Source organism: Camelus dromedarius, chromosome X (genome assembly GCF_036321535.1).
Source record: "Camelus dromedarius isolate mCamDro1 chromosome X, mCamDro1.pat, whole genome shotgun sequence".
NCBI lineage: Eukaryota > Metazoa > Chordata > Mammalia > Artiodactyla > Camelidae > Camelus > Camelus dromedarius.
The window spans coordinates 101,097,427-101,125,196 of NC_087472.1; the positions used below are offsets into that span (position 1 = coordinate 101,097,427).

Sequence of the window (27,770 nt, forward strand, 5' to 3'; positions counted from 1 at the left end):
GCAAATGGCATTATTTCTTTTTTTGTGGCTGAGTAGTATTTCAGTTTGTGTGTTTGTGTGTGTGTGCGTACCACATCTTCTTTATCCAGTTATCTGTTGATGGACATTTAAGTTGCTTCCATGTCTTGACTATTGTAAATAGTGCCACTAAGAACATTGAGGTGCATGTAACTTTTCAAATCAGAGTTTTCATCTTTTATGGATATATACCCAAAAGTGGATTGCTGGATCATATGGTAGCTCTGCTTTTAGTTTTTTAAGGACCCTTCATACTGTTTTCCATAGTGACTGCACCAAATTACATTCCTGCCAGTGGTATAGGAGGGTCCCCTTTTCTCCATATCCTCTCCAGCATTTATTATTTGTAGACTTTTTTGATTATGGCCATTCTGAGCAGTGTAAGGCGATAACCTCATTGTAGTTTTGATTTGTATTTCTCTGGTAATTAACAATGTTGAGCATCTTTTCATGTGCCTTTGGAGAAAATCATCTGTTTTTATAATAGTTTCTGCCCTTGTTCCCATATGGAGAGAGAGATATATATATTTATATATATATACACACACATACATATGTGTAACATTCAGTCTATTTGAGGAGAAGGAAATCATAAATCTGTCTACTTAAGGAGGGGAATTTTTATGTATACACAAATACATATATGGAATATGAACTATATGACTGGGACCGTATTTATTTCTTCTGATTTCCTAAATTGCCTAGACTGGTTCAAAAAAACCCCACTAGGTATTAAGTAAAGGGTGGGTGGAAAATCTGGAGAACAGTAAGCAACCATACCTCTATCAATCTTCTTAGATTAAAAGCAAGGTACATATTAGTTTATATCTCCAACCTATTTTACAGTTACTGTTCACGTCAGCCATTTGTGGGCCAAACCAGCACATGTGTGACAGTAACTGGAAATACGGGGTTGTTGTTCATTTCTACGTGTTGTAATTGTATATGCTATTCTCTTTTCATAGTTCAGAGAATGCAAGCACTATCTTTCAATAATAAAGCGTCTTCATGTGTCAGCAGAAATGTACATTTAATGAATACTACTTAGAAATCAGGTATGAGAGTGCATGCCAGTTTGGAGATGGTAGTGTAAGGAGTGGGCCGAGATCTCAGTCAGATTGGCTGGCTGGGATTCTGCATCCTGCATTGCTGGCCTCAGCTAGAAGATCCGCTAGATATTTGGTTAATCTAGTCAGGATCAGTGAAACTTGGCTCCAGCCACGAACCGAGTTCAAGTGTGCTTCACATATCTCACTCCTCAGTGACTGGTGGGCTGCCCAAGACATAGTCTTCACAAGGTGGAAGCAAAAGCCCAGGAGAGCAGACCTAATGCTGAAATGGGGAAAGCCTCTGTACATATCACAACTATTAACATTTCATTTGCCAAATAAAGTCACATAGCCATTCCCCCCCATCAATATTAAATAATGTTAACTTCCCAGTCATGACAAGTTTAACCAGCATGTTTTTGTCTGTACTTGTTAATGTTTTCTCCTTATAAGTATGCCTCTACATCTGATTTTTAAAAACCCAAGACTTCCTCTGTCAGAGAGCACCTAGCAACTAGTGGAATATCACATAGGAGTTTGCAAGGTTGTCTTTTGGGCCTTTTTTTTTTTTTTTTAAACAAACATGCACTTTGACTCGGAGGTGAATTTAATAGCCTTTTTTGTTAGAGGAAAGAAAATAAGGTGGCATATTAGAAAAAGCATATCCTTAGGAGATGAAACTCTCTTAGCCAATCTTATAATCTTAGTAATCTTGGCTAAGTTACCTAACTTCACAGAGCCTGTTTCCTCATGTATAAAGGGCAGTAATACCTACCTCATAGGACATTTGGGAGGATTACATGCGATAACAGATACTGAATGCTTAGCACGTAATGGGTAGCCAATAAATATTGGCATCCACCTCCTTTCTTTCTTCAGTTCTCCCGGTTCCAGGCTTCCAGGCCTCCTTTTGACTTTGTTTCCTGCCTTCTGATTGTTTCCCAAGATTTATTAATTTTTTTTGCATTTTCACAATTCAGTAACTTCTCATCTCCTGGACATTTTTCTTACCTGAACATTATCTGTTCTACCTGAAGATAAGCTAAGGAGCCAGACAAGTTTTGTGTTAGGTATTCACATAAAATTTTTTATTAAAGGTGATTAACATAGCCTATATATTTCACATAATTTTTTAAAAGAGGTTTTTACTCACTTTGTGACCACTGTGAACACATGGTTATAGTGCTGTATATAATTTTAACCTTGTTTAAATAAACCTGTTTTCTATTTGAAATAGTTTAATACTGACTAGAGTTTTAGCATATGTCTATGTTCTATGATTGCTCTTTGGAGGAGACCAAAAAATACACGTGTAATGTATACAGTTTAATTTTGCTGTTTAGTATACTGAATGATTACTCTTTCCTCTTTAGTAGTTTAAAAAGTATTTTGTTTTAGTGCTGGCCATATGGCAGTGAACAAAACTGAGTCTGCCTTTGAAAAGCTTCTAAAGTGAAATTTTTTTTCATACTTAAAATTTTTTGTAATGCATTTTTCTTATTTTGCTTATATATATATATATATATATATATACACACACACACACACACACACACATATATATATACCATGCATCAAGGAGTTTTTATTGTACTAGAATATAATATTTTAGGGGAGTATTTGAAGCTATGGCTCAAATTTTTGTGTCTCAATGTTTATTAATATCAAATATCAAAATTCTTGAATCAAATATTGACTTCATTACATTTGCCATGTTCCATAAGGTAATGTTTTATTTGTTACAACTTAATTCTTTATATAAAATAATGCTTGTTTTGTAGTTGTAACATTGGCTTGCAGGTTGAAAATATTTTTCATTCATTTAATAAGTATTTTTTGAAAACCTCCTATACTCCTAGGTTCTATCTTAAACTAACCTGGTACAGGAATTTTTAAACTCAGGTCTAGAGCTCAATCTATTTCCTTTTCTTCATGCCATATATTCAGAGATGGGGACCAGAACTGTGGAAATGAATAGATTGGTCAAGACGATGAAGATTTATTTGTATTTAGCTACTAGGAAGGGGTCATTACTGACCTTGGAAAGAATTTCTTTAAAGTGGTTGGGGGAAGAAAATCTTATTATAAGGAAACACAAAATAATAAGGAAATTGAAATATCAAGTAAAGGTGATTCTTCTTGGTATCTTAATAGTGAGTAGAAGGAGGATTCATGCAAGGGCTTGGAAGTACCAGAAACTAGGGGAGGAAACTTCAAAATAAGGGATATGTGAGGGTTGTAACAGAGAGCAAGGAGTTGAGAATCGAGTGATTAAATACCATGAAGAGAGAGGAGATAATTGAAACTATAATATCCCAGAGGAACCAAAAAGATAGTTATTAAGACATAAGTAAAAGGGGATTAGGCTTAGAAGAGCAGAGTGAAAACTTCATTTGATACAAGAGAAAGAGATGAGAATGAATGAAAATAGAAGTATTTTAAGACAGAGAAGTGGGATGGTTATGATTACTCCCAAAAGATAGCCTTTAATCTTCTCATAAAGTAGAAAGTAATGTCATTTGCTGAGTGGAATAGGGTGAGAGGGAGATAGTAACATAAACAGGGAAAAACATTCTGCCATGGAAACATACTTGGAAATCAGTGAGTTGCAGCGGTGACACCCCAGGTGAGGTTAGTGTGGATGTTACAGTGATCGATAATATCATAATGTTCTATAGCAGGAGTTGGCAAACAACAACCCAAGGGCCACATTCAGCCTGGCCTCTTAAAGATGAAGCAGGAGCTGTCAGTAGCTGCTTTGCTATGTTTTTCTGTATTAATGGGCAAAATGATTCCTGTATATGGCATAGTTGGATAGTATTTTCTGAAGGGCATACTCTTCCCTCTGCTAAGAATTGAAAATATGAGAAGCAGACAAAAAGCAAATGGCTAGAAATTTTCACTGAACTAAATAAGTTTGAAGTTACTGGTTCCTATTATAAAAGCCTCTGTTTTTCCTGGAGAATCAGACTATTTCCTGATAATCTGAAACCTTAAATACCTTAAACTTGATTTTAAATGGTACCTTTAAGTGGTTTTCAGTGAATAACCTTTGGAATATTTTAAAAGATTGAGTTAAATTTCTCTTAAGTTCTAAGAAGAATATACCTTAATTATGTTATTTATTTTAATTTTCCTTTTGTGTTGTGTCTTTTTTTCTTCAGTTCCCATTGCAAAAAATACAGCAAAAACACAGCCTTCTCCTTCCAAAGCAACCCAGCGTTCAATGCAGTCTCCACAGAAAACTGCTATAATATTACCAACACAGCAGGTCAAGAAATCAGGTCGGGCTAAACCACTTGGACATACTTCAGCCCCTAAGAAGGGAAGCTCTGTTAAAAATATCATACCAAGGAAAAAAGGCACAAACTCTGGAAGAAAGGTTAGTTGTACCTCTTACTAATTTGTATCATAGGTCTGTGCAGTGCCTGATTATTAAACATGCAGTTTAGAATTTACTAAAAGTATGATAAAGCCTTTTAGGAATGTACCAAGACTGTATAAGACTTTTTAAAGGGCCTACATAGCCATCAAGATACTTGTTTCTTAGATGAACTTAAAACTGAATGCAGTGTTCAACTCCTTCAAAACCACATTGAAAATACTGCATGGATGTATTTATTTTCAGACCAGTTTATTTGAAACTCAGTATACTTTAAAAAATCAATGCAAAGTGAATTTTACTGTACATAAATTAAACCTCAATAAAACAGGGGGAAGGGGAAAATAAATGTGATAAATTCAGTGATGCTAGAGTCACATCCTACCTACCTGACTCCCCCAAAGAAAACAACTCTAAGACCTGGAGGTAATAGGAAAAGCAGTTACCTGAAGACACTGGAGAGTGAATGGAAGCAAACAGACTCTGGTTGGGGGGGAATACACACAGGAGGAGGTATGTTATACAGAATTCTATATCCAGCAAAAATACTCTTCAAGAATGAAGGTGAGCTAAAGACATTGTCAGATAAAAGCATAAAAAATTCATCACTGGCAGACAAACACTATAAGAAATGCTGAAGGAGGTTTATCTCTGGGTAAATGCATGTGACTTTCTTTTTGTTTCTTCTTTTTAATTTCTTTATAAAGTATGACTTTATCTTGTGGAGTTTATAACATACATAAACATAATACATAAAATAATGATAGTATAAAGACTTGGGGTGGGGGATATGGATTTGTATCACTGCAAGGTTTCAATATTTTTTGTTAAGCAGTACAATATTAACTTTATGTGGATTGTACATTGTAATTCCCAGGGCACGGTATGAAAACACAAATGTCAAGAAATAAAGCTAAAAAGCCAATAGGAAAATTAAAGTGGAATTCTGTGGACTATTCAAGTAATCAAAAAAAAAAAAAAAAGATAGGAACAGAGGAATGGAGGAACAAAATACAGAGGAAACAGACAAAAAACAAATAATAAATGGTAGACCCAGGCCCAAATTTGTTAACAATTACTTTAAAAGTTAGTGCACTAAACTCTTCAATTAAAAGACAAAGATAATCGAAATGGATTTTTCAAAAGATCCAAATACATCCTGTTTACAAGAGATAAATTCTAAAGACATACAAATTTTCTAAATCTATTAGAACTGAATTAAATTTCAGCAGTATTACCTTAAACATTTCTGAGTTCAACCATCTGATATCAATATATATAACACTTCTATTTTGTTTCAACTAATGTTTGTGGTATGGAGTAAAATGACAACACCATTTTGATTTTTAAAAACTTACATAAATATTGGTATTTTTTAAAAAACATTCAAAATTTAGGAAATAAAAATCAAAAGTCAATAAAACTGAATGTATTTCAAATATAAAATCATAAACATTGAAAAAATCAAATAAGCAGGTTTCTAATGTAAATTCTTAGCAGATGAAATTTTTCAAATTAAAAATAAATTACAGGAAGTTTTTAAAAGTTAATGAAATTTAAAGGCAAATAATATTTAAATGCATTTTAAAAATTAAAATGTATCGAGATCATTGATGCATATATTTAATGCATATTTTCCAACTGCTGAAAAAAAGTCTTTGTGATTAGTTGGTATATGGTGAAGATATGATAGCTTCAAAAAGTTTCTCTTGGGTATAGGGTATAGCTCAGTGGTAGAGTTCATGACTAGCATGCATGAGGTCCTGGTTCGATCCCCAGTACCTCCATTAAAAATAAATTTAAAAAAAAACCTAATTATCCCCTCAACCAAAGAAGTTTCTCTTGACTCCTTTATTTTCAAATAATTCCAATGCTAATTTGACAATTTTGATGAGAGTTTTTTGAAAATACTGTTCTATGGTGGTGAGGAGGGGCAAGGAACAGATACTGTAATTTTTTTGATAATAAACTTTCTGGTTTCAAAGGAAGCATTTCAGTTTACTTTCATCTTCTTTAGCTTCATTATTTCATCATAAAAAGATGAAGATTTAACTCTGAACTAGAGTAAGAATTGTTCTTGCAGTAGATTCTCTTTTGTCAGCTATAGATGTATGGAAGCACATTTACCAAATAGATGTATCTTTATTCAATTTACAGTGTTAATGCAAACATAATATTTTGATAAGTCTTAAGTCAGGATTTAGATTTCAGATTTTTAAAATACTGAAAGAATGAGAATATATATTAACACAGTAATTATAATATAGTACTTTATTATTTTTAATGGAATTACTGGGGATTGAACCCAGGACCACATGCATGCTAAGCATATGCTCTACCACTGTACCCAGCCCCTTGTAATTTAATACTTTAAAAATAACATGATTTACTAGGATACTGTGAGCCCAAATGACAGTCATTAATTTATAAATAAAGAAAAATCTGAAAACACTGTTACTCTGTTTTTTTCTCCTTTGTCCTTGCCTGTTAAATATCTTCTATTACTACCTTTTCTAGGCACAAGAGTGCCTTCTCTGACATTGGAGAGTCATGTTTGAAGGCAGCTTCAAGAAAACCTCAAGAGTTGATATAAAATAAATGAAACACTAGTGATGTTTAGTAATTCCCAAAAGACATTTGGCTCTTACATATAACAGGCATAATCTTGTATGGACTTTAGCAAGCCACTTGTGATTTTGTGAGAATTATCGTATGCAATATGAAGAAATACAGGCTCGATAACAATAAACACCCAGATGAGTGACTGCTTTCCAAAGACAAATTCTGTCCTCTGCCTTGTTGAGGTCCCCCACTGTCATTTGATGAATTGCTGGATTAGGTTTCCAGACTACTTTAGTGTAAAAAAAACCTACAGGGAAAACTAAAAAAAATAAAACAAATTTTACAGAGCAAATTACTTTGTCTGAAGTGTGACTAGTTGGAGCAGGGTTAGCATTGGGAATTTCATCCTCTTGGTCTCTTCCTCTCCTCACTGACCAGCATATGGGCCCCTTTTAAGAGGACAGTTTGAAAATGAAAAGTATTGCAGTTTGTGACACAGGGGTTTCCAACCCTGAAGACTTCCGACAGCTGATAATTTGTGAACCAGTGATGCCAATACTTCTCTGACCTCCTTATCTAGGATTTTTTTTTTAAACAGGAAAAATGTATTCCTGTTATGTGTTCCACATCTTCAACTTCTTTAAGTGCGCTAGCCAGAGAACATGGTGGCGTTTCATATAAGGATGCTGTTCCTGAGTCATCTAAAATAGTGATGTCCACAGGTAAATTAGTATTTTTAAAGGAGTATAAAATTATCTTTTGTTGTATTTTCAGTGTCTTTGAAGTCCTGGAAATAAGAGGAGAAAAAGATGATAATAGTAATAAACATTTATCATTTTTCATATTAAAGTATTTTGAAATTTTGATTGTTCATTTAGGTGTTAAGGAAAAACAATGTTTAAATACATGAGTCACTTGAAAATTCAATACCCTTAAGGTATTTTATCCATCTTGGTAAGATTTATAAAATTTACATTATTGTCAAATCTATTCTTCTTTTCCCTTTATCTCATTTCACAATTTGTCTTTTTGTCTTGTATTTTTAAAGCTACCTCAAACCATTTTTTAATGCCTGTTAAGATTTTTACAGATTCTTGCCTGTCAAGGGGCATGATGACTTTAAATTGTTCTTTGCTGTTTGAAGAGTGTGAAATGATACAGACCCAGACTAATCAATCCCTTTTGTTTGTCATCTCCTGCAAATTTCCTTATTCCTTTCTTATTTTTTTGAAGCATGTTTCATTACTTCCTCTCCTAGATCCTTAATTATCTTTCGTATATTCTTCTGTTCCCTGGACTTTTTTCCATTGATTTTTCTTTTCTTAGTAAAAAGAAATTAAAATTTAATTTTCTGAAATAGAAATCACTTTAAAAATGATTATTGTAACATATGCCATTTTGTCACTTTATTATTTCTGATTTTTAGTCCATTAGCAGGAGAGACTACCTAAATGAGTATACTGCAAAGGAGATAAAACATTAGAATCCTTGTTTAGCTTCACTTGAACAAGTAGAACTTTGTCCATGCCATCAGTGCCTCAGGTTAAGTTTTTAATAGCTGTTTCATTTCTGTGACAGAGTCCATCCTTCCTCTGGCTATTGCCTCAAAGTTGAATTATCATATTTCAACATAGTGAAAGTGAGATTAATGGGTTTTTATTATACTAAATATAAACTATATATATATGAAAATTTTGCAATAAATTAAGTAATGGATAAAAATAATGTGCCTGTTGATTTAGGGGGACAATATATTTTGTTTGGTAATAATCATATTATTATTACATTGTATGTTAATTTGTATTTGTTGATTCTGAGTGAAGAAAAATTATGGAAACTGGACTGATTGTGATTATAGATGATTTGCCTCTAAATTCTAAATGCTTTTATTATACTAAGGAAAGCACTTATTTAAAGATTTTCTTCAGTGAACCTCAGCATGTATATAAAGAATGTTTTTATTAAAATTAATAAAAAAATTTTCTCTAGGTCATTAGTACTTACTGTGACACACATCTTAAATTATTTGCTTACTTTAGAAAATACTGTTTAATGAATTGTTGATTCAAAATAAGTTCAGTCCAAAAGGAGTGTGCTACATGACCAGTTTTGAAAGAAAATTACCGTACTGTGATTCCAGTTAAAAGGTGAAAACATTCATCTGTCTTTAAGCCATTTTATATATTATGGGAATGTGTGAAGAATTGTTTTGTGATGCTACTAAAACTTCTATTGTTTTTATTATAGTCGGTTTGGGCAGAATTCTAGAAAATTGAATAAGCATTTGAATTATTTCTTTCTAGGTTTAATATATTTATAAAATGTGAAAATATATTTACATACATATTTTTAGCTAGCAGAAATGATCATTGATATTAACTGTTTAGTTTCTCTTTGAGTGAAGCATGGCTAACGGGATATATAGTGATTGATTATGTAGTGTTTATGTTCCTTTTAACCAATCTCATTGTTTGTTATATCTGTATATACATGTTTTTCTCAAGTCTGTGTCTATATAAACAAACATGGAAACTGTGGCCCTCACCTGGATCAGAAGAAAATCCAGCAGCTGCCTGATCACTTTGGCCCGGGCCCCGTGAATGTGGTTCTCCGGCGGACCGTACAGGCCTGCGTGGATTGTGCCATTCAAAGTAAGACTGTTTTTGGATTCCTTAAGCCAGATCATCGTGGAGGAGAAGTGATAACTGGTATGTTCATCTAATCCTTTATTATCTTTTTTCCCCCCAAATTTGATTTTAGGTTTCGAGAAGGCAAGGATTTTATAATACATAGATTATTTTATAAATTTATATTCTATTAACCATAATATTGGATTATTTAGTATATTAATATGATAGACTACTTATAATAATTATATGTTTATAGACTTTTAACCCTGGTTTGGAAAGTTTAACTTTGAAAATTGGTAAATAATGTCAGAGTAGTATTGTAAATTGAGGTAAAAGGTACAGATTTTTCCTTTCACATGCTACAGTAAGCTCACTATAGATAAAGTACCTTAGTTGATAATATATTTTAATTTTTTTAGAACACAGACTGAGCTATAAGAATCTCTAAAAGAAAATGTGATTCAAAAAGTGATTGAGAGATAAGATACATCTAGCTTTCATGATTGTGTGATCAAATAGATACTGCATTTGTACCCATGGAATGTTTAGAAGAACAGGAAGTATTGTTACAGATGAGTGGGTGTCTGTATCTATTTTGTTGTTTCCTTACTGATATTTTTAAATGAGAATGCTTTTATCAACACAGGCTGTTGTGTTTGAATGAGAGGAACTTTTATAATTTAAGATTATTCCTTTGTAAATTATAGAAACTACAAATTAAACTTACATTACATTTCCTAAAATGATGGCTTTTTTGGGTTGATATTGTGGTTCTCATCTTTCTATCCTGTAACTCTGACATCTCTTTTTCCATATAATAGCCTCCTTTGATGGGGAAACTCATTCCATCCAGCTCCCACCAGTGAACAGTGCATCATTTGCTCTTCGCTTTCTTGAGAACTTGTGCCACAGCCTGCAGTGTGATAACCTTTTGAGTAGCCAGCCTTTTAGCTCTTACAGAGGTAATAATAATAGTCCTACAGAGCATGATCAAAATAACTCAGGTAAGAGAAAATGTAAAATTGTATACTGTGCTTCTGTTTTATATTACATTCTATATTAACTTGAGAATCTTCTGTAATTCACTGTTTCCTTATGTCCTCCTCAAAGTAAACCTTTTAGCCACAATGAACTAATCAGACATGTATGATATATGAACTTGAAAATGAAAACCTCAGAGGTATATCATTGTGATTTGATTTGCATTTCCCTTATGGCTGATGTCGTTGAGCATCTTTCATGTGCTGTTGGCTATTTGTACATCATCTTTGGAGAAATGTATATTCAAATCCTTTGCCCATTTTAATTGGGTTATTTGTCTTTATTATACAGAAATATATATTATATATGTATATATTACATTTTATATTTATATTTATTATATATAAATATAATATATAAGGAATTCTTTATATTTGGGGGATAAAAGTTTCATATCAGATATATACCTTACATATATTTTCTGCCATTCTGTGAGTTGTCTTTTCACTTTCTTAATGGTGTCCTTTGAAGCACAAAAATTTTTAATTGATGAAGTCCAATTTATCTATTTTTTTTTTCTTGTACTTTTGTTGTCATATGTAAGAAAACAACATATACAAGTTCATAAATATTTATTCCAATATTTTGTCCTAAGAATTTTATAGTTTTAGCTGTTATATTTAGGTCAGTGATCTATTTCAAATTAATTTTTCTTTATGTTGTAAGATATAGGGGTCCAATTTCATTCTTTCACAGGTGGATATCTAGTTTTCACAGCACTGTTTGTTGAAAGATGGCTTTTTCGCTACTGATTTGTCTTGGCACCCTTATCAAAACTGAATTGACTGCAAATATATGGGTTTATTTCAGAATTTTCAGTTCTATTTCATTGATCTGTATGTCTATCCTCATGGCAGTACTGTACTATCTTGACTACTGTAGCTTTTTGTAGCAACTTTTGAAATTGGGAAGGATGAATATTCCAACTTTGTTCTCCCATTTTGAAGATTGTTTTGACTGTTTTGAGTCCCTTGCGTTTCTATATGAATTTTAGGATCAGCCTCTGAGTTTCAGGTGTTGTTTTTTTTCCCCACAGCAAAGAAGACAGCTGGGATTGTGCTGATTCTGCAGATTAGTTTGGGGATTATTGTCATCTTAATATTAAGTCTTTCAGTCCATAAACATGGGATGTCTTTCGTTTTATTTAGGTCTTTAATTTATTTCAACAATGTTTTATAGTTTCAGAGAGCACATGTGGCACTTCTTTTGTTAAATTCATCCTTAAGTATTTCATTCTTCATGCTATTATAAATGGAATTATTTTCTTAATTTAATTTTTGGATTGTTTCATTAAAGTCTGTTTTCTCTGATATTACTATAGACTTTTCAGTCCTATTTTAAGTACTATTTGTATGATATATTTTTTCTTACCCTTATACTTTGAACCTACTTCTGTGTTTGAATTTAAGATGTGTCTCTTATAGTAAGTCTGTAACTGGAACTTTTTAAAAAGTCCATACTGCCGATCTAATTTTTTACTGGAGTGTTTATTTCATGGATATTTAATATAATTACTGATAAGGTAGGATTTACATCTACCATTTGATACCTGTTTTCTGTATGTCTTTTTTTAATCTTTTTTTTCTTCATTACTGCCTTCTTTTGTTCTAAATAGATGTTTTCTTATATGCCATTTTAATTCCCTTGTTATTTTTACTAAATATTTTTATTTATTTTCAAATTTTTCTTGAGTTGCTTTGGGGATTACAGTTAACATCTTAATTTAAAACTACCTAGTTTGGATTAATACCAGCTCAATTTTAATATTATGCAAAAACTTTGCTCCAGTATAAATTTATTTCCTGTCCCTTATTTGTGCAATTATTGTTATACAAATTACATTTTATACATTATAAGCCCCCAAATACAATTTTATAATTATTCCTTTATGTAGTTGTTTCTTATTTATTTTTTAAATTTTTTTCTTTTTTCAGTTTTATTATGTAGAATTATTACAATTTGACTGCACATATTATATTGCATGTAAATACATATATATAGTATACTGCACATTTTTTTAGTTCACATATATGTACTAATTATTGTTTCTAAGTGTATTTTTTTAAATGAAAAGGGAGAAGAAAAGAGTTATCAATACAAATATGTTTACTGGTACTCTTTTTTTTTTTTTTTTTTTTTTTTGGTAATGTGGATTTAAATTACTTGCTACATTTCAACTTGAAGGAGTCTCTTTAGTGTTTCTTACAAGGTAGCTCTGCATGTGAGAAATTGTCGGTTTTTATTTATAGAGAATTTCCTATTTTCTCTTTCATCTTTTAAAGGTTAGTTTTCCTACATAGAGAATTCTTGATTGACCATCTTTTTGTTTCAAAGCTTTTAATGTGGCATCCCACTTCCTTCTAGCCTCTGTAGTTTCTGGTAAAAAGTCAGTTGCTAATCTTATTGAGGATCCTTTGTATGTGATGATTTGCTTTTCTTTTGATCATTTTGTGATTTTGTCTTTTGCTTTTGATGGTTTGACTGTGTTTTTTCTAGGTGTGGATATCTTTGTGTTTTTCCTATCTGAAATTTTTGAGCTTTTTGGATTATGCAGATTAATGTTTTTCATTAAATTTGGAAAGCTTTAGACATTGTTTTTTCATATGTTCTTTCTGCCCCTTTCTCTCCTCTCCTTCCAGGACTCTCCCATTATGTGTATTTTGGTAGCCTTGGTGGTGTCTCACAGGTCTCTGAGGTCTGTTCATTTTTTCTTACTCTTTTTTTTTTTTCTGTTCCTCAGACTATGTAATCTCAATTGACCTTTTAAAAATTTAGTGATTCTTTCCTCTGCTAATTCAAAGCTGATGTTGAGCCCTTCTAGTGCTTTTTTTCTTTTAAATTTCATTAATTACACTTTTCAAGTCCTGAATTTCTATTTGGTTCTTTTTTATAATTTTTATTGCTTTATTGATAGTGTGAGACATTGTTCTTATACTTTGCTTTAGTTCTTCAGGCATGATTTTCTTTTAAAGTTTTTTGAACATGTGTAAAATAGCTGACGGAAGTCTTTGCCTAGTAAGTCCAGTGCCTGGGCTTCCTTAGAGGCAATTTCTCTTGACTTTTTTTCCCTATGTATGGGTCATACTTTTCGTTTCTTTGTAGGTCTCCTAAATTTTTAATTGAAATTTTAAAATAATGCAGCCAGTCCGAAAATCAAATTCCTTCCCCTTTTCTAGGGTTTGTTGTTGCTGGTGCTATTTGGTTTTTAGTGACTTTCCTGGACTAATTTGATAACTTCTCCTGGGCTAGTTTTATCATACATGGCTACTAAAGTCTGTTCAGTTAGCTTAATGGTCAGCAGATGATTGGACAGGGATTTTCTTAAATGCCTTGGAACCAGTAGCCAAGGGGTTTTGTTTATGTGTTGGGACTTACCTTGAACACTCCAGGAGGCTCTTTACAAGTCTCCTTTGTGCAGAGCTTCAAGGTCAGCAAAAAAATGAAAGATTAGGGCCTTCTCAAGTCTTTCCTGAGCATTCATACAGCCATGTACATACATATGGCCTTCTAGATTCCCAAGAGTGTCTCAGTGCTCTTCAAGTCCCCTAATGGACATCTCACTCTCTAGTTTTTCCTTTTAAGCTTTTTAGTCAGCTTCTTGTCAGCCCCAACTGGTAATACTGCCTCAGGGAGCTGCTGTGTAAACAACTGCCACTATTTTGGTTTTCTTTTTCTTTCTTTCTTTTTTTTTTTTTTTTTTCATTTTGTTTTGGTTTAGTTTTTGACCAGTGCTTTGGAGATAGGACTGTTTCTTACAGAACAAACTGATTCAGGTCAAATAAAACAAGCCTGGAGATCAGAGGCTTTCAGTGAGCTGCAAGATTGGTTGAATAGTGACAGTTCTCTGGGGATGGAGCTTTTGGAGAATTCCAAATCCATTGTGCCCCTCCGGTGCTAGGCTGCTGGCTTTCACAGCTACTGCACCTGTGAAGCTGTTGGTTTGCAAGGCTGCTTTGAAACTGAGGTGAAGGGACTGATATAGGGAAGCTAAAATGCCACAGAATTTGCTGTTCTTTCTGAGATTCAGCCTTTTTTCCTGAATATATGCTTTTTGGATTATCATAAGCCTCTAATTGATGTCCAGAGTTTTGAGAAAGTTAATTTTGCCAGTGCTGTCATTATTTTTATGGAGGAGTGGATTTTCCTAAGTCCTTAATCAGTCATCCTGGAAATGCCTCTCTATGATGACTTTTAAAGTACTTTGTAAATTATCTGGCTTTTTCTAGTTACCTCTGCAGGAACAGTTTTTATGCCTGAGCTCAGTACAATACCCAATTGCAGAAGTCAAGAATTAATTTTGTGTTTGTATCAACCCCAGATAGTAGACCAGCTTCATAAGCTTTTCATAAAGAATTATAATATTACAAGTCAAAAATAAGTGAAGACTCTTTCTGATCTTACTATGATTCTGAGATAAACATCAACAGAAAACTATAGAAACTGTATACTTTAGTACTCAAATGTTCTTTATCATTAAGTGGGTATAAAAAAAGTCAGTTATTTCTTTTCTTAGAATTTAGCTGTTCTGATTGTAGAAATCTCTCTCATTCACTGAAATATATTTTGCCTGTTGGTTTTGTAGTTGATTAAAAATAAAATCAAATGGTAAGAGCTCTCTTAGACTCATTAGTAATCAGTCAGTAACTGGATGGCTAAAGGTTATATCAGATTTTTTTTGAGAGGCATCCCTGGCCCCCAGCCATTTTAAACTAGATGAAGTTTGACTTTGGTACTTTCTCATTGCAATCTTTCTTATGTCTAGAGGCCTATTATCATACTTTATAGATTTCTGTTGTACTTTATTTTTCCTTTTAGTTGGATATTAAATTAAAATATTGATTGATACTTAGAATGTAATTAATAAATTGAGTTGTCTTTACTTTCAGGAGTATGCCTTAAAGAGTGGTCCTTTAGGGAGAAATTCATTTGGTTGAATGATAAGTAAACAATAGAATTGTTGTAAGGCTAGCCCTAGGCCAGGATTATTGCCTATAAAATGGAGTGTTCATTGCACCCCATCTTCTCTTTAACTTCTCTGAATTCTTATCTTTTCTTGCTTATGGGAGCAATTTTCCCAGACCTTTTTAGACCCATTATAATTGGTTGCCTCACTGCTTCCTGAAATAATTAGAAAGATATGATAACTCTAGAATAAATGAAGCCTAGACATAATACTTTAAACTCTTGAATGTATCACTGAAATATTTAGTAGGTTGAAATGAACACATCTTATTCATAAACAATCAAATAATTGATAAATTATTGATGAAGTTATAGTAGGCAAATGATTCAGAAATAAAAGTATTTTGATATGAAAATACTAAGTATATTAATTCGTTATAACAGACATCTTTTTTTTGAAAACAGAAAAAGAAGATATAACAGAAAAGAAAAGCACCAAACGACCTTCTCAGCAACCTCTGCCTTATGTTCCTCTCTCTCCTAAGCTTCCCAAAACAAAAGTGCATGCCTCTGAAGGTAAATAGTTTTCTTCCCAAGATTGGGAAGAAAAGTCACTTTGCTACCACTTATGTATGCTTTTGGGTGTTGGTGTTGGGAACAGGGGAGTATATTTGCCCATATCAATTTGGCAATTAGCATACTGCTTTGGCAGTTTTGTTGAGCACTTCATTCCCTTCAGAAGTGCACAGTTGTCATTTCTGGATTAAAGAAAATCAATTATAGCAGCATTTTCCATTTAACTTTGTATTGCTAAAAGCTGATAGAAGGAGGACTTGAAAACCCTAGTACATTTCACCAGTGAACATTTTAAGTGCCCAAGTAGTAAGCAAATGTTAGAAACCACCTATGTGATCATATTATAACAAATAGTTGTAAAGAACTACATTCCTAAAGATTAATACTTTAGTGAAGTATTCATAGCCTTGGTGGCAAGACTGGCAAGGGAGAGTTGCCATGAGGAATATAGGTGATGTCATAGAATCACTGGATTTCAGGCCAGTGTCCATTACTATAAACACCAAGAAGGGGATGGCTGTGTACTTTGTGTTAAGAGGTTTGTGGTTCGGTATAGAATGGCTTAAGTGAACTGTTGTTGGCAATTAGGAGATTTTTGACCTTTTAATAGTATTTGAGCTGTTAACCCGTTGAAGATAATTGCCTTTGTCTTTTTTCTTGTAGAAGAAGTATTGTCTTCTGAGGGAAATGTCATGCCCGTAGAGGAAGAGCTTCCTGATGAGTCTCAGAATGCACCACTGAATTCAGCAAATTCTTTGAATCCTGCCAGCAGAAATCCTATAAGCATTCATACTGCAGTCTCCTGGAATTTTCCTCAAAGTGTGCCATGCACCTCAGATTCAGCACTAGTGGGGACTACGTCACCTACCAAGAGCAGTCACCATGAAGTTAAATTCCAAATGCAGAGGAAAAGTGAAGGTATATTCAAAAACAGTGATTCTCAACCAATGTGTTTGTCTTTCCCTTTAAGGTTTCCATTCCCCACAATATCCCCTGAGAGTGTATCACATTGGAGAAAGTGCCAGAATTGAGGAAGTGGAGACCCCCGCCTCATGTCACTGTCTGGGCCAAGCTGCTACAGATGCTCTAATTGTCATGACATTACAGAACCATTTCTGGGGATCTCAGTCACCAACTATGTCTCTGATAGAGACTTGTCAGTTTAGTGATTCTGAATCCATCATAATGTATTGTTTCCTTGTGCACTGCCTGGACTCACAAACCTCTCATGACTCTGAGGCCTGAAAGGGTACATTCCCTCTCCTTTCTGATGTACTCTCTTCCTTGTCTCTCTTGAGACCTTTTATGGCCCCAGCCCACGTGTGGCCCCCAGATCGTGGCTCCGGCATCCTATTGCTGCAATCATTTCCCCATTTTCCACACCTTCAGTCATTCCCTCAGACCCACCAGGAAGATACGATGTGTGTAAACAGAGCAGCGTCCTATTCCCTGTTGTTTGGAAAGAGCCAAACAGCCTTCCATATGCAAAGATAGCTACTATCCTGTACCCTTAAAGGATTAAGGGTGCTGGGATGCTGAGGAAGTGTTTTGTCCTTCTTTTCCAGATAGGCATCTAGGCAAGGTTGAGGGGTAAAGGAAGTAGGAACTAACTGCTTTGCCTTTCATAATGGATGTTATCTATGGGCAACTGTACTGTACACATGCTGTGACCCATTTAATGTCATCACCCCCATCTCATACCCCATGTAGATTGTCTTTGGTTTTAGGGTGATTTTTGTGGAGAGTTTGAAGATAGATGTTCATTTAATAACAGGGTAGTGTACCCTGAATTTTTAGATATTTTCATAATACATGAGTTTATGAAGAAAGGCCTTCTCAGTAAAAGGCTCTCAAAGGTAATCTCCAGTGCTGAATATCTCACTTCCAAATGTATGTCTAACACTACCATGCCAAAGTAGCCTGTTTTGGGGCTTGAGAATACTAGCTTCTGGTCTTCCTAGGAGTGGAAAGACTAATAGTATTAACGGTACTTAATAGTAATAGAAATCATCGCCTTCATCACTATCTGAGATGTGCCAGGCATATAATATTTTACGTAGCCTCATGCATTACATCTTTACAACAATTCCTTGAGATGTAGGTGCTGGTAAACATTCTCAGGTGAGAAATCTGAGAAGTCACTTGACTAAGGTCCCCCAGCTAGAAAGTGGCTGGGCTAGTCCTGACACTCTGGCTCCAGGGCTGTACTCTTAACCACTGTGCTACCTACATCTCCAGAGAATAAGTAAGCATTTCACTTGGAAATTGTCTAGAAGTGTCATTACTATTATTTTCTTTAAAGTATTGGAACAGTTACTTAAAGCTGAGTCTGCTCTTGATTGCTGGTGATGCTCACACAACCTTCTGCCCCACTGTGCCCTGCCCCAGCCCGATATTTGAAACAAATCGTTGATTTTTATTATACGAAAGAAATTCATTAACATCATTGGGGATAAAATCAAATCACTTTCAGTTTATTTATTTCACAAATATTTACTGATATCCTAATGTGTGTAAGACAAAGCCATTAAGGGGAAGAGCATGACTGGACTTTGTTTTTCACATAATTAGTTTGTTTCATGTAATTATTTGTAATTCTCTTCTCTCTGATCATTTTGAAGATATGGGCCCAATTAAATTATTTTTCCATGATAGGTTAGAAGTAGATGAGCTTAAAGTTGTTTTATTTTTAATGTAAAATTATAGTTTTATACCAGAAATTATATCTTTACATATATTTTATTCATAGTAATCCATAAAAGTAGTTACATATTACTCAAGATCTAACTATACCAGATTCTGATGACAGAAACCAAAAATCCCACAAAAATATAAGTTAATTTAGAAATATGATTAGCCTTACCAATAGTTTTTTAATATTAACTTGAGTCTTTCTTGAGTTAAAGGAGAAGAGTTTTCTTTCTGAATTGTTAGAATGCCTTAGGCATGGCATGGTCTAAACCATCATCATTTTTACTTGGGTTGATACAGCCCAGCAGCATTTCTTGGTAGACCAACATTTTTGTCTGATAAGTGGAAAGGAGGATATATTTTATTAAAGTGTTTTTATTTCACATCAAAGTTGCGATACTAAAAAAGAAAATTCTGAGCTACACAATAAATTTACAATTGTGAGTTCTTTTATCTTCTGTTTTTCTTTTGCCCTTTCCCTGAGTAAATACTCAAAATACCCCTAAAATGGCCAGAGCCCAGATGATAGGAAAGAAAAGGTGCACTTTGGGCAGTTCACACAAAAAAAAGATCAAATTTCTGTTGACAGCCCTTGGTTAGAGAAACAGATCTTCCTAGCAGATTACAAAACCCACTTCTGTTATCACACTAACTTTAGGGAGTTGAGCACTCTGGTTGAGTAAATGAATAATTATCTGGACACAAAGAAATTTTAGCACAACTTAGTGAACAGCACAGCTACAACTTTTTAAGATATGAGCACTTAAATTGTTTCATGTCTCAGTTATTTCTTTTTTAAACATATAAACCTTCAACCAAAATATCTATTACTATGCAATAAACTTGAAAGAAGTATTCAGTATAATATTAAATAGGTATTTCTAACCTAGCTAAGCAAGAAAATAATCTTATTTTCTTCAAAATCCAGGTAAGCATTTAAACCTTGAGAGACAAGAATTTTAAAGAATAAAATGATGCTAAAAAATACCCATATTGAATACATGGCAGAGATTTGGTAAAGAACTAATTTGGTTCTCCAAGATCGTGGGGGTTGTTGAAATTCATTGAAATGAATAAAATTAAGCAACTATAAAACTGTAAATTCTGGGAATTTCCATTGTAATTAGCTAGTAAAATAAACCTAATCTGGAGAGACTGAGAGGGGAAAGATTGAGAGAAATTCTTTGAAATACTTTAAGAGAGCAATGGGTTAGCTTAAATTAACCTAATTTAACCCAAGTAACAGATCTTTTGCTGTATTTGCCTGTGGCCAAAGAGGCCTTGGATCGCTCAGTCTCTTTTATGATTTTTGAAGCTTTTAGGTACCTTCAAGAGCTGCTTTTGTGGTTTGGGGGAGGTCAGGTGGGATGTTCGTGGGGAGCCATCCTCAGGTCATCTTTATATAGGCTCTCACTGGATTTTACACTTGGAGTCCTGGGTCCATACTGGGGTACTTCACAGAAGGTTCCAGGAATGAGACCATTACTCCCCACCTAACATCTCTTCTTTCAGGATAATGATCAGGTCAAGTATGATTTGTCTTTTTTCCCCCCCATTGAAGCTCCAGGTTATATAGCTGTACCTGATCCCAGTGTCCTGAAACAAGGCTTCTCTAAGGACCCTTCAACCTGGTCTGTGGATGAAGTGATCCTGTTTTTGAAACATGTAGATCCTCAGACACTCACCCCCCTCGCCGACCTCTTCAGGCAACATGTAATGTATCTTTTGATCCAGTTTTCCTGCTGTTAATGCCTTTGAATGACCTCTCTGCAGGCTCCTCGGTTGGATACTGATTAGTGTGGATGGTGGGGGAACCCTATCAACTGATTTGTCCATATGTGAGAAAGTTTACTTTGCCTAGAATTAGATCCTTAAATGGTAGAGGCTGGATCTGTGCTTTAAAGGGTACCAAAGTACCTAAAATACAAGTCTTCAAGTTCTCAAGAGAAGATGATTTGGCACAGTCACTCTCAGGTGTCTTCTTTGTAATGACAGCTACAAGGATCCTCCTCCCCACCTGCTCCCTGCTCGGCCCCGGGACCGGGAGTAGGAGGGGTAACCACAGCTGTGACAGGGTGTCCTCCTTGTTAAGATGCCCGATTAATCCAGCAACTGTATAAGATTAAGTGCAGCTTTATTTTAAGTAGGAACTCATGAATACCAAATAATATGCTTCCATGATGTAAATTGTTTAATCAAGGAAATAAGGAATATTAGGAGGATGTCTTGTGTCTGTTAAATAATGTTTATAGTCTTTTCTAACAAGTCAAATTAGTGACCAAATGTCTGATGTATCCTTTTTGATATTGTAAGAAAATCAGTAATAAGTTTTAGCATCTAATTAGCAACTAACTGAATAGCTTTCAACATAAAGACAACACTGTATAGCACATTTATAGTTTGTATTAATGCTGACATACTCGTATTTCCAGCCTTTCTAAGAAAGTTAATGACCATCTGAAATTCATTTCTACAGTTTGTTTTCTACTCTTTGTCATAGATATGTGGTATTTTATTCAGCACATAGTATAAATTCAAATTCAAATGTTAAGGCTATTTTTCAAAGATGCTGGGTTAAATTTCCTTTTTCTTAAAATTTAGAAATTATCAAGTGATGCTTCACGTAACGTAGTTAGATTTTTAATAGTTTTTCAGGAAATAAATGCATATTCAGAGAATATATATTGAAAATGTACAGTTGCTCTCTATTTTACATGCTCATATATAACTTGACAAAATATGAAATAATTATAATTTCTTTCTCTCTGTAGGAGATTGATGGGAAGGCTCTGCTACTACTCAAAAGTGATGTGATGATGAAGTATATGGGGCTGAAGCTGGGGCCAGCCTTAAAGTTATGCTACTATATTGAAAAACTTAAAGAAGGAAAATATAATTGAAAAAAATGTGCAAGTTTAGGTTAGACATAATTTTCAGTTGTCCTGATAACTTTTTAATTTAAAAGTATTTTTATTCTCATAGCAATTTTATTTTGTAGAAGGTTCCTCTAAAAATAAGTTTTATCCAGAGTTGCAGAACTACATTACAGTCCAGTCTTCTATAAAAAACATTAATATGATAGTATTAGCATATTCAAATTGGCAGTTCTTTATGTCTTTTCATTATGATACAGTTTACAGTTTATTATTTTATTATGCAGTTTACAAATATAATTCACACAGGAAATAGAGAAACACTTTTGATTTTGGTTAATGTTTATATGTAAAACCAAAACAGCTAAATCCCAAAGGGGAAAGTGTCAGGGACTGACAGATTCTCTAAGGAAATCCATGAGAAATTTTACTTAGAAGAGAATTTAAAGATGCAACTATAGATATCATCTCTTTCTCAAATGTTTTATGTCTTACTGCAATGTTCTGTTTGTGTTCTACCAGTTTCCAGAACAGGAATAGCCATATAAATTATTTTCCTTTCATTATTATTTCTCTGTATGTTGTGTTTGTTCATATTTAAAGAAAAAAACAAGCTTATAAACTTTCATAAAGTGTTCTTACCAGTTTTTGAAAAATTTCGAACAATTGTAGGATAGATAGAATAGTTGTTTTATGCAGGAGATATTATACTACAAGGGTGGTTTGGATGGAGTATGACTAAGTTTTTTTCAATGAAATACCTATTATTTCAAAACTTTACATATTTTCACCAAGTTTAGACATTTAACTAAGCATTCCTTTCTCACACCTCTATATGAAGACACCTGTGCCCAAATTTTTAAAAGATATATATTTTATTGTCTGTGTTTATTCCTCACAGAAATACTATACCATATTTATATATTACTCTATACCTGTAGGTATACAAACAAGTAAATCTGTCCTTTTTGAATTTAATATGGCACTTTGCACTGCCACAGAGGTAATGGTTAACTATTTATATAGTTAGACGTTTTTATTCTGAAAAAATATGTGTATCATTTGCTAAGACTAGTACCTCTCAGCTTAGTCTTCAGGGGATATGAAACAATCTGTAGATTGGTTCCATACAGGGAAGTTCTCTGTCCTATGCAATGTTCCTAGTTTAATTCACTTAGTTCTGAGCCATTTATTCTCCTAAATTTTGGAAGATGCATTAATTCTGACTTACCATTTGGGCTTTATTTTTAAAGTTAGGAACTTTTAAGGGGAAATGGTGCTATATGTTTATTGTTATTACTTTGTATAACTTTGGTGTAATGTTTATAAGCTATGAGAATCTGTGCTAAAAGTATTAGCCATTTGTTATAAATGCCAATAAAATGTACACCAGGGGGCAAGAATGTACATTTTCTTTTTTAGAAAACCAAATGTACTTTATACAAGAATGCTACTATTTAAAGGGTGGTTTCATCTATGTTATTCCTTCTGTGTTATAAAAAAAATCTAATTTAAACTTGGTCTCACAAATTGTGTGAAGATGCTGTGCCCAGTTAAACAGTCCTCAGGTGTTTGTACAAATACTGTTTTACAATTTTCAGATTTTAAAATATAATAAAGTTTAATAACCTCAACAATTAATGTTGAGTGATTTTACTTGCTTTCACCGCATTACATTAATGTATGAATTGGTTGTAGTTGAAGAAGCAGCACTCCGTAAGTTTGTGGTTTTATGTGTCCATATACTTGGTTTTAACACTTGCCCTCGTTCTGCTGGTGAAGAGCAAAGGACTGATCTCTTGTAGAGGCCTTAAATGAGACCCCAGGAAAGTAGTAAGAGGTTAAATCACTGAGCTTAATCTGTGCTCAAAGCTTTTGTTACTTGCACTGTTATCGATGATGCAAGTGTGCTAGAAATGGCATTGCCCCCAGATATCTCATCCCACCTAAATTCATGCCTCGGGCTGGCAATTTTGGCTGCTCTTTTACCTCTGGGGGCCTGAAGCCATACTGCTGCTCTGCCCTCAGCTCTCCTGGCTTACCTAGTGGAAAAGCTCGGGGTTGTGGTTAAATTGCCTTCAACATCCAACCTCTCGGCCCACCTACCTCAGGAGCTGCTGCCTTGGAACCCAGAAACTTTACTGCTGCTCTTTGGGTCCTAACTGAGGCTCTAGGATGAGGCTCAGGTAACTGGAATGAGGGTGTCGATTTGCTATCTGAGAGTTGGGTGATTCAAAACTACTTGTTTTTTTCACTGTCTGGTTTGTAAATTTTTGTCCAGAGAATATCATGCTGTGTTAGCTACCTGTGAACTTAATTATCTTTGCTCTAGTTTTCTCTCTCAGTCCATCCTTTGACCCTCTATAGGCGGCAGGATCCTGCAACTTGAGATCTGAAGCACTCTGGGCAAATTGAGCATTTGCTCTCGTATTTTGTCTGTGATTTCTAGTTGAAGTGTCTTAAGGTACATGTTCCAGAGTAGGATTTCCCAGACTATTAAACTGAGACTCTCTGTGTAAACATGAAAAAGCCATGCCCTTCTGTCATACTATTAGGAATTAAAAATTAAAAACATCATGACTAGGAACAGTGATTACGGGAGGAAAAGTGCTGCTTTTTTCCAGCTACATAAGGGACTGTATTCACAGTTGGCTGAATAAATGAAGTATATTTAAATTTCTAGGGCTGTTTCTACAGTGTGATACTGGTTCTTGCTTATATTTTTAAGTCCTCTGAGGTTAATCCAGGGAATGGGAAAGGCTCTAGGGTAGGGAGGATGTACAAACCAGGGCCCACCTTCACAATGCATGGCAGACAGTTTGCATCCAATCCCTCCTTACAGTTCCCCTGTTTTGTCCAGCAGCTTAATGAAATTGAACCTTGGAAGCAGCTCTCCACAGTGAGCGCATACTCAGGCTAAGCTTGCCCACTCTCTCTGCTGTACAAGAGGCAATAGCAAAAATATTTTATTATATCTTTCAGTCCGACACAAGGAAGCAAAATAAAAGGGCAGACACTGATATAATTTAAAAGGCATTATTGATAGACATTAGATTCAAAAGGAGAATTCACTGTTTATCAGAATCCATAGAGGGTTCACAAAACACAGTGCATACTGAGCTACAAAGAACACTCAGAATTATAGAAGACAAAATTACTGCAGGCTACAGTCTGGGCCGTAAAATTAGACGTTAATGAGATACTTCCGAAATGCTAACAAGAAAAACAATAAGCACCCCTACGTTCCTAGCTACAGCTTCTTTCCTGAACTTTCTCCTTGAGTTCTCGGCCTGCATATCCAAGTGTCTACTGATGTCTCCACCTGCAAGCCCATGCTCACCACACCTGAATCTTTTCCCACCTTCCTTTGCCGAGCTCCCCTTCTCCTGTCCCTGCGTTGTTAACAGCACCTCACCGACGGATGCAGCCAGGCACCTGGCAGAGTGACTGCCAGTGTTGACCTCAGCTCCTCATCCACAGCCCTGCACCCCTGAGGTCACCTGGTCCCACGCATCCTACCTCTCACGCCTCTCTCTCTTCTGGGCCCCCTAGTCTGTTGTTTCCTGAGTTCGCTGCCAGATGCCATTTCAGAAATGCTAAATTTCTTTCTTAGGAGCACTTCCAGGGCTGATAACTTTTATTTTTGTATTCCCAGGATTTAGCATAGTATCTCCTACATAATAGATACTTAGATGTCGATTGAAGGAACAAAAGAACACAAAAGCAAAATTCTTAAAAAAAAAATGGCCATTTCCAGCCTATCTCCCAGTTTAAAATAGAAGAACTTACATTGATGCTTGTCCTCCATGAATGCAGTGTGGCTCCCCCACCACCACCAGGGAGCAGCTCAGATATGTGTGAACAGTAATGGGAGATGGCTGATCCACAGGCCTCTCGTGGCCAAGGCAGACAGGCCAGAGATTGGGACCTTGCTGTAGGAGAACTGAAAGAGTCCATAATCTTGATGAATATACTGAAAGATTTCTCAAAAACGCAAACCAAGTACTTGCAATAAATCTGTCAGTGTGTTGCGTGTGTTGACTAGGATTTGAAGATGTAACTATGAGCTGTAAACACTTAAAAACAAGTTTAACAGTGCTGTCCCATGTCTTACTGACAATTTATATCTTATGTCTGCAGACCAGTTGCTGGGCCGTTCCATTTTTATTGAGCCAGGCTAATACTTTTCTCTCCTATTTAGGAGCCCCCTTTTTCCTGCTTTGGAATTGGGATTTAAAACTATAGAAGGTCAGAGTTGTGCTCGCTGTTGGTATCTCCTATAAGTCACCTGATTCAATGAGCAAATATTAGCTCTATCAACTATTCCTTTCTTAAAAAAAAAGCTTATTGTAGTACATTTCAAGTACTTGTAAAAATAGGAATATTCAGAGGGACATCACCCAGCTTCAATAATGATTAGTTCATAACCTATCTTGTTAGCTCCACACTCCCACCCACACGTCCCATCTCCACGTTGTTTTGAAGCAAATGTGTTAGATTGTTTAATCTATAAAAAGGTCCGTATGTATATCTAGAAGATAAAGAAACTAAAAAAGTGACCATACCATTTATCATACTTTAAAAATTAATCATTTTAACACCATTCTGTAGTGAGCAGCAGAACCAGGGCTCCTTGAACAAATGGCCGATTCTAGGACTGAAACAGAATATACAAGATGAGTCTTGTAGCGTCAGAAGTATGGGCTCGTAAAAAGCAAAAGGATGACGTATGTTAAAGGGACACAGGAACCAACTGAAAGAACTCCCAGTGACCAAATCTGTAACTGTTTGAGCAGCAATGTAGTACTAGATTATAACCCAAAGCATAAAATAAATATCCCTGAGCCCACACAGCTGTAAACCAATGACTGAATAAACAAACGGAGAAGAAACAAATCTGTGCAGAAGAATCCCAGATTATGCAGACACACCCTCAAGGAGGTGGGGTGCTACTCCCCACCTCCTTAAGTGTGTGTTGTGCAGCGAGACTTCCTTCCCAAGAGGACGGTATGAAAAGGGGGGAAAAGAGGGAGCTTACAGTGGAGAGACCTGACCACCACTCCTTCAGCCAGGCGATCAGGGTCACCATCAACAATAAGTCATCACACTGATGGTACATACCCTTGATATGCTGCGGTGAGAATGGCACCTTACCTCTGTGGTTTTCCTCCCCAAACCCATGACTCCAGTTTCATCATGAGGAAAATCATCAGAAAAGTCCCAACTGGAGAACATTCTGCAAAATACCTGACCAGTCCTCCTCAAAACTGCCCAGGTCATCAAAAACAAGGAAAGTCTGAGAAACTGTCACAGCCCAGAGGAGCCCAAGGAGACATGATGACTAAACGTAATATGGTATCCTGGATGGGATCCTGGAACAGAAAAGGGTGACTAGCAAGGAAATGCGAATACGTGTGCTTTAGTGAATAATAATACACCAATACTGATTCATTAGTTGTGCAAGTGTACCATAATCTGAGATACTAACAATAGGGGAAAATGGGTATGGGTGCTCTCTCTACTATCTTAGCAACTTTTCTGTAAATTTAAAACTGTCCTAAAATTCAGTTTATTACAAACTTAACAATTCCCTGATATCATCCTGCATACACGCAGTATTCTGTTTAAAGTCCTGATCTCTCAAATCTGAATTGTGAAAATCTTCGCCACAAGTCCCAGTGAGATTTTGAAGGAGTGAATGCTCTTCCCTGAAAAGGAAAATATGGAAAGTTTCTTCTTGCTGCCAGAACTATTTGATACATGCATCCTGCTCCAGTAGTTATTTTTAGATCTTCTCCCTGAGGAGTACGGGGGTCTTGTTTTCACTTGTGTTCAATGTTTGTGAGTGACCGAATGAGGTCAAGTCCCAGGAAGAATAAGGAGTTACAGCATATGCTTTACAGGGAAGTTATGTCTGTACGTGTAGATTGAGTTCTTCTTTTTCTTTTTTTCCTTTTAGTCCTTTAAAAATACTTTGATGTTGCTTACTTTTCCTAAACATGAGTATATATCTTGTTTCTACATGGAAAATGGACCTATAATGTAT

The 27,770-nt window shown here is 34.9% G+C and overlaps 1 protein-coding gene across 1 annotated transcript in view; it reads left to right on the forward strand.

The window, feature by feature from the left end:
* Positions 1 to 23,347, forward strand: part of SCML2 (Scm polycomb group protein like 2) — a 91,761-nt gene extending 68,414 nt beyond the window's left edge. The window contains exons 8-15 of the mRNA XM_031445805.2: positions 4,232 to 4,449; positions 7,610 to 7,733; positions 9,516 to 9,719; positions 10,463 to 10,645; positions 16,050 to 16,160; positions 16,824 to 17,078; positions 20,413 to 20,564; positions 21,623 to 23,347. Of these exons, the coding sequence (XP_031301665.1) occupies positions 4,232 to 4,449; positions 7,610 to 7,733; positions 9,516 to 9,719; positions 10,463 to 10,645; positions 16,050 to 16,160; positions 16,824 to 17,078; positions 20,413 to 20,564; positions 21,623 to 21,751 (1,376 nt within the window). The 3' untranslated portion in view covers positions 21,752 to 23,347. The remainder of the gene's footprint in view (positions 1 to 4,231; positions 4,450 to 7,609; positions 7,734 to 9,515; positions 9,720 to 10,462; positions 10,646 to 16,049; positions 16,161 to 16,823; positions 17,079 to 20,412; positions 20,565 to 21,622) is intronic.
* The last annotated feature ends 4,423 nt before the right edge of the window (positions 23,348 to 27,770 follow it).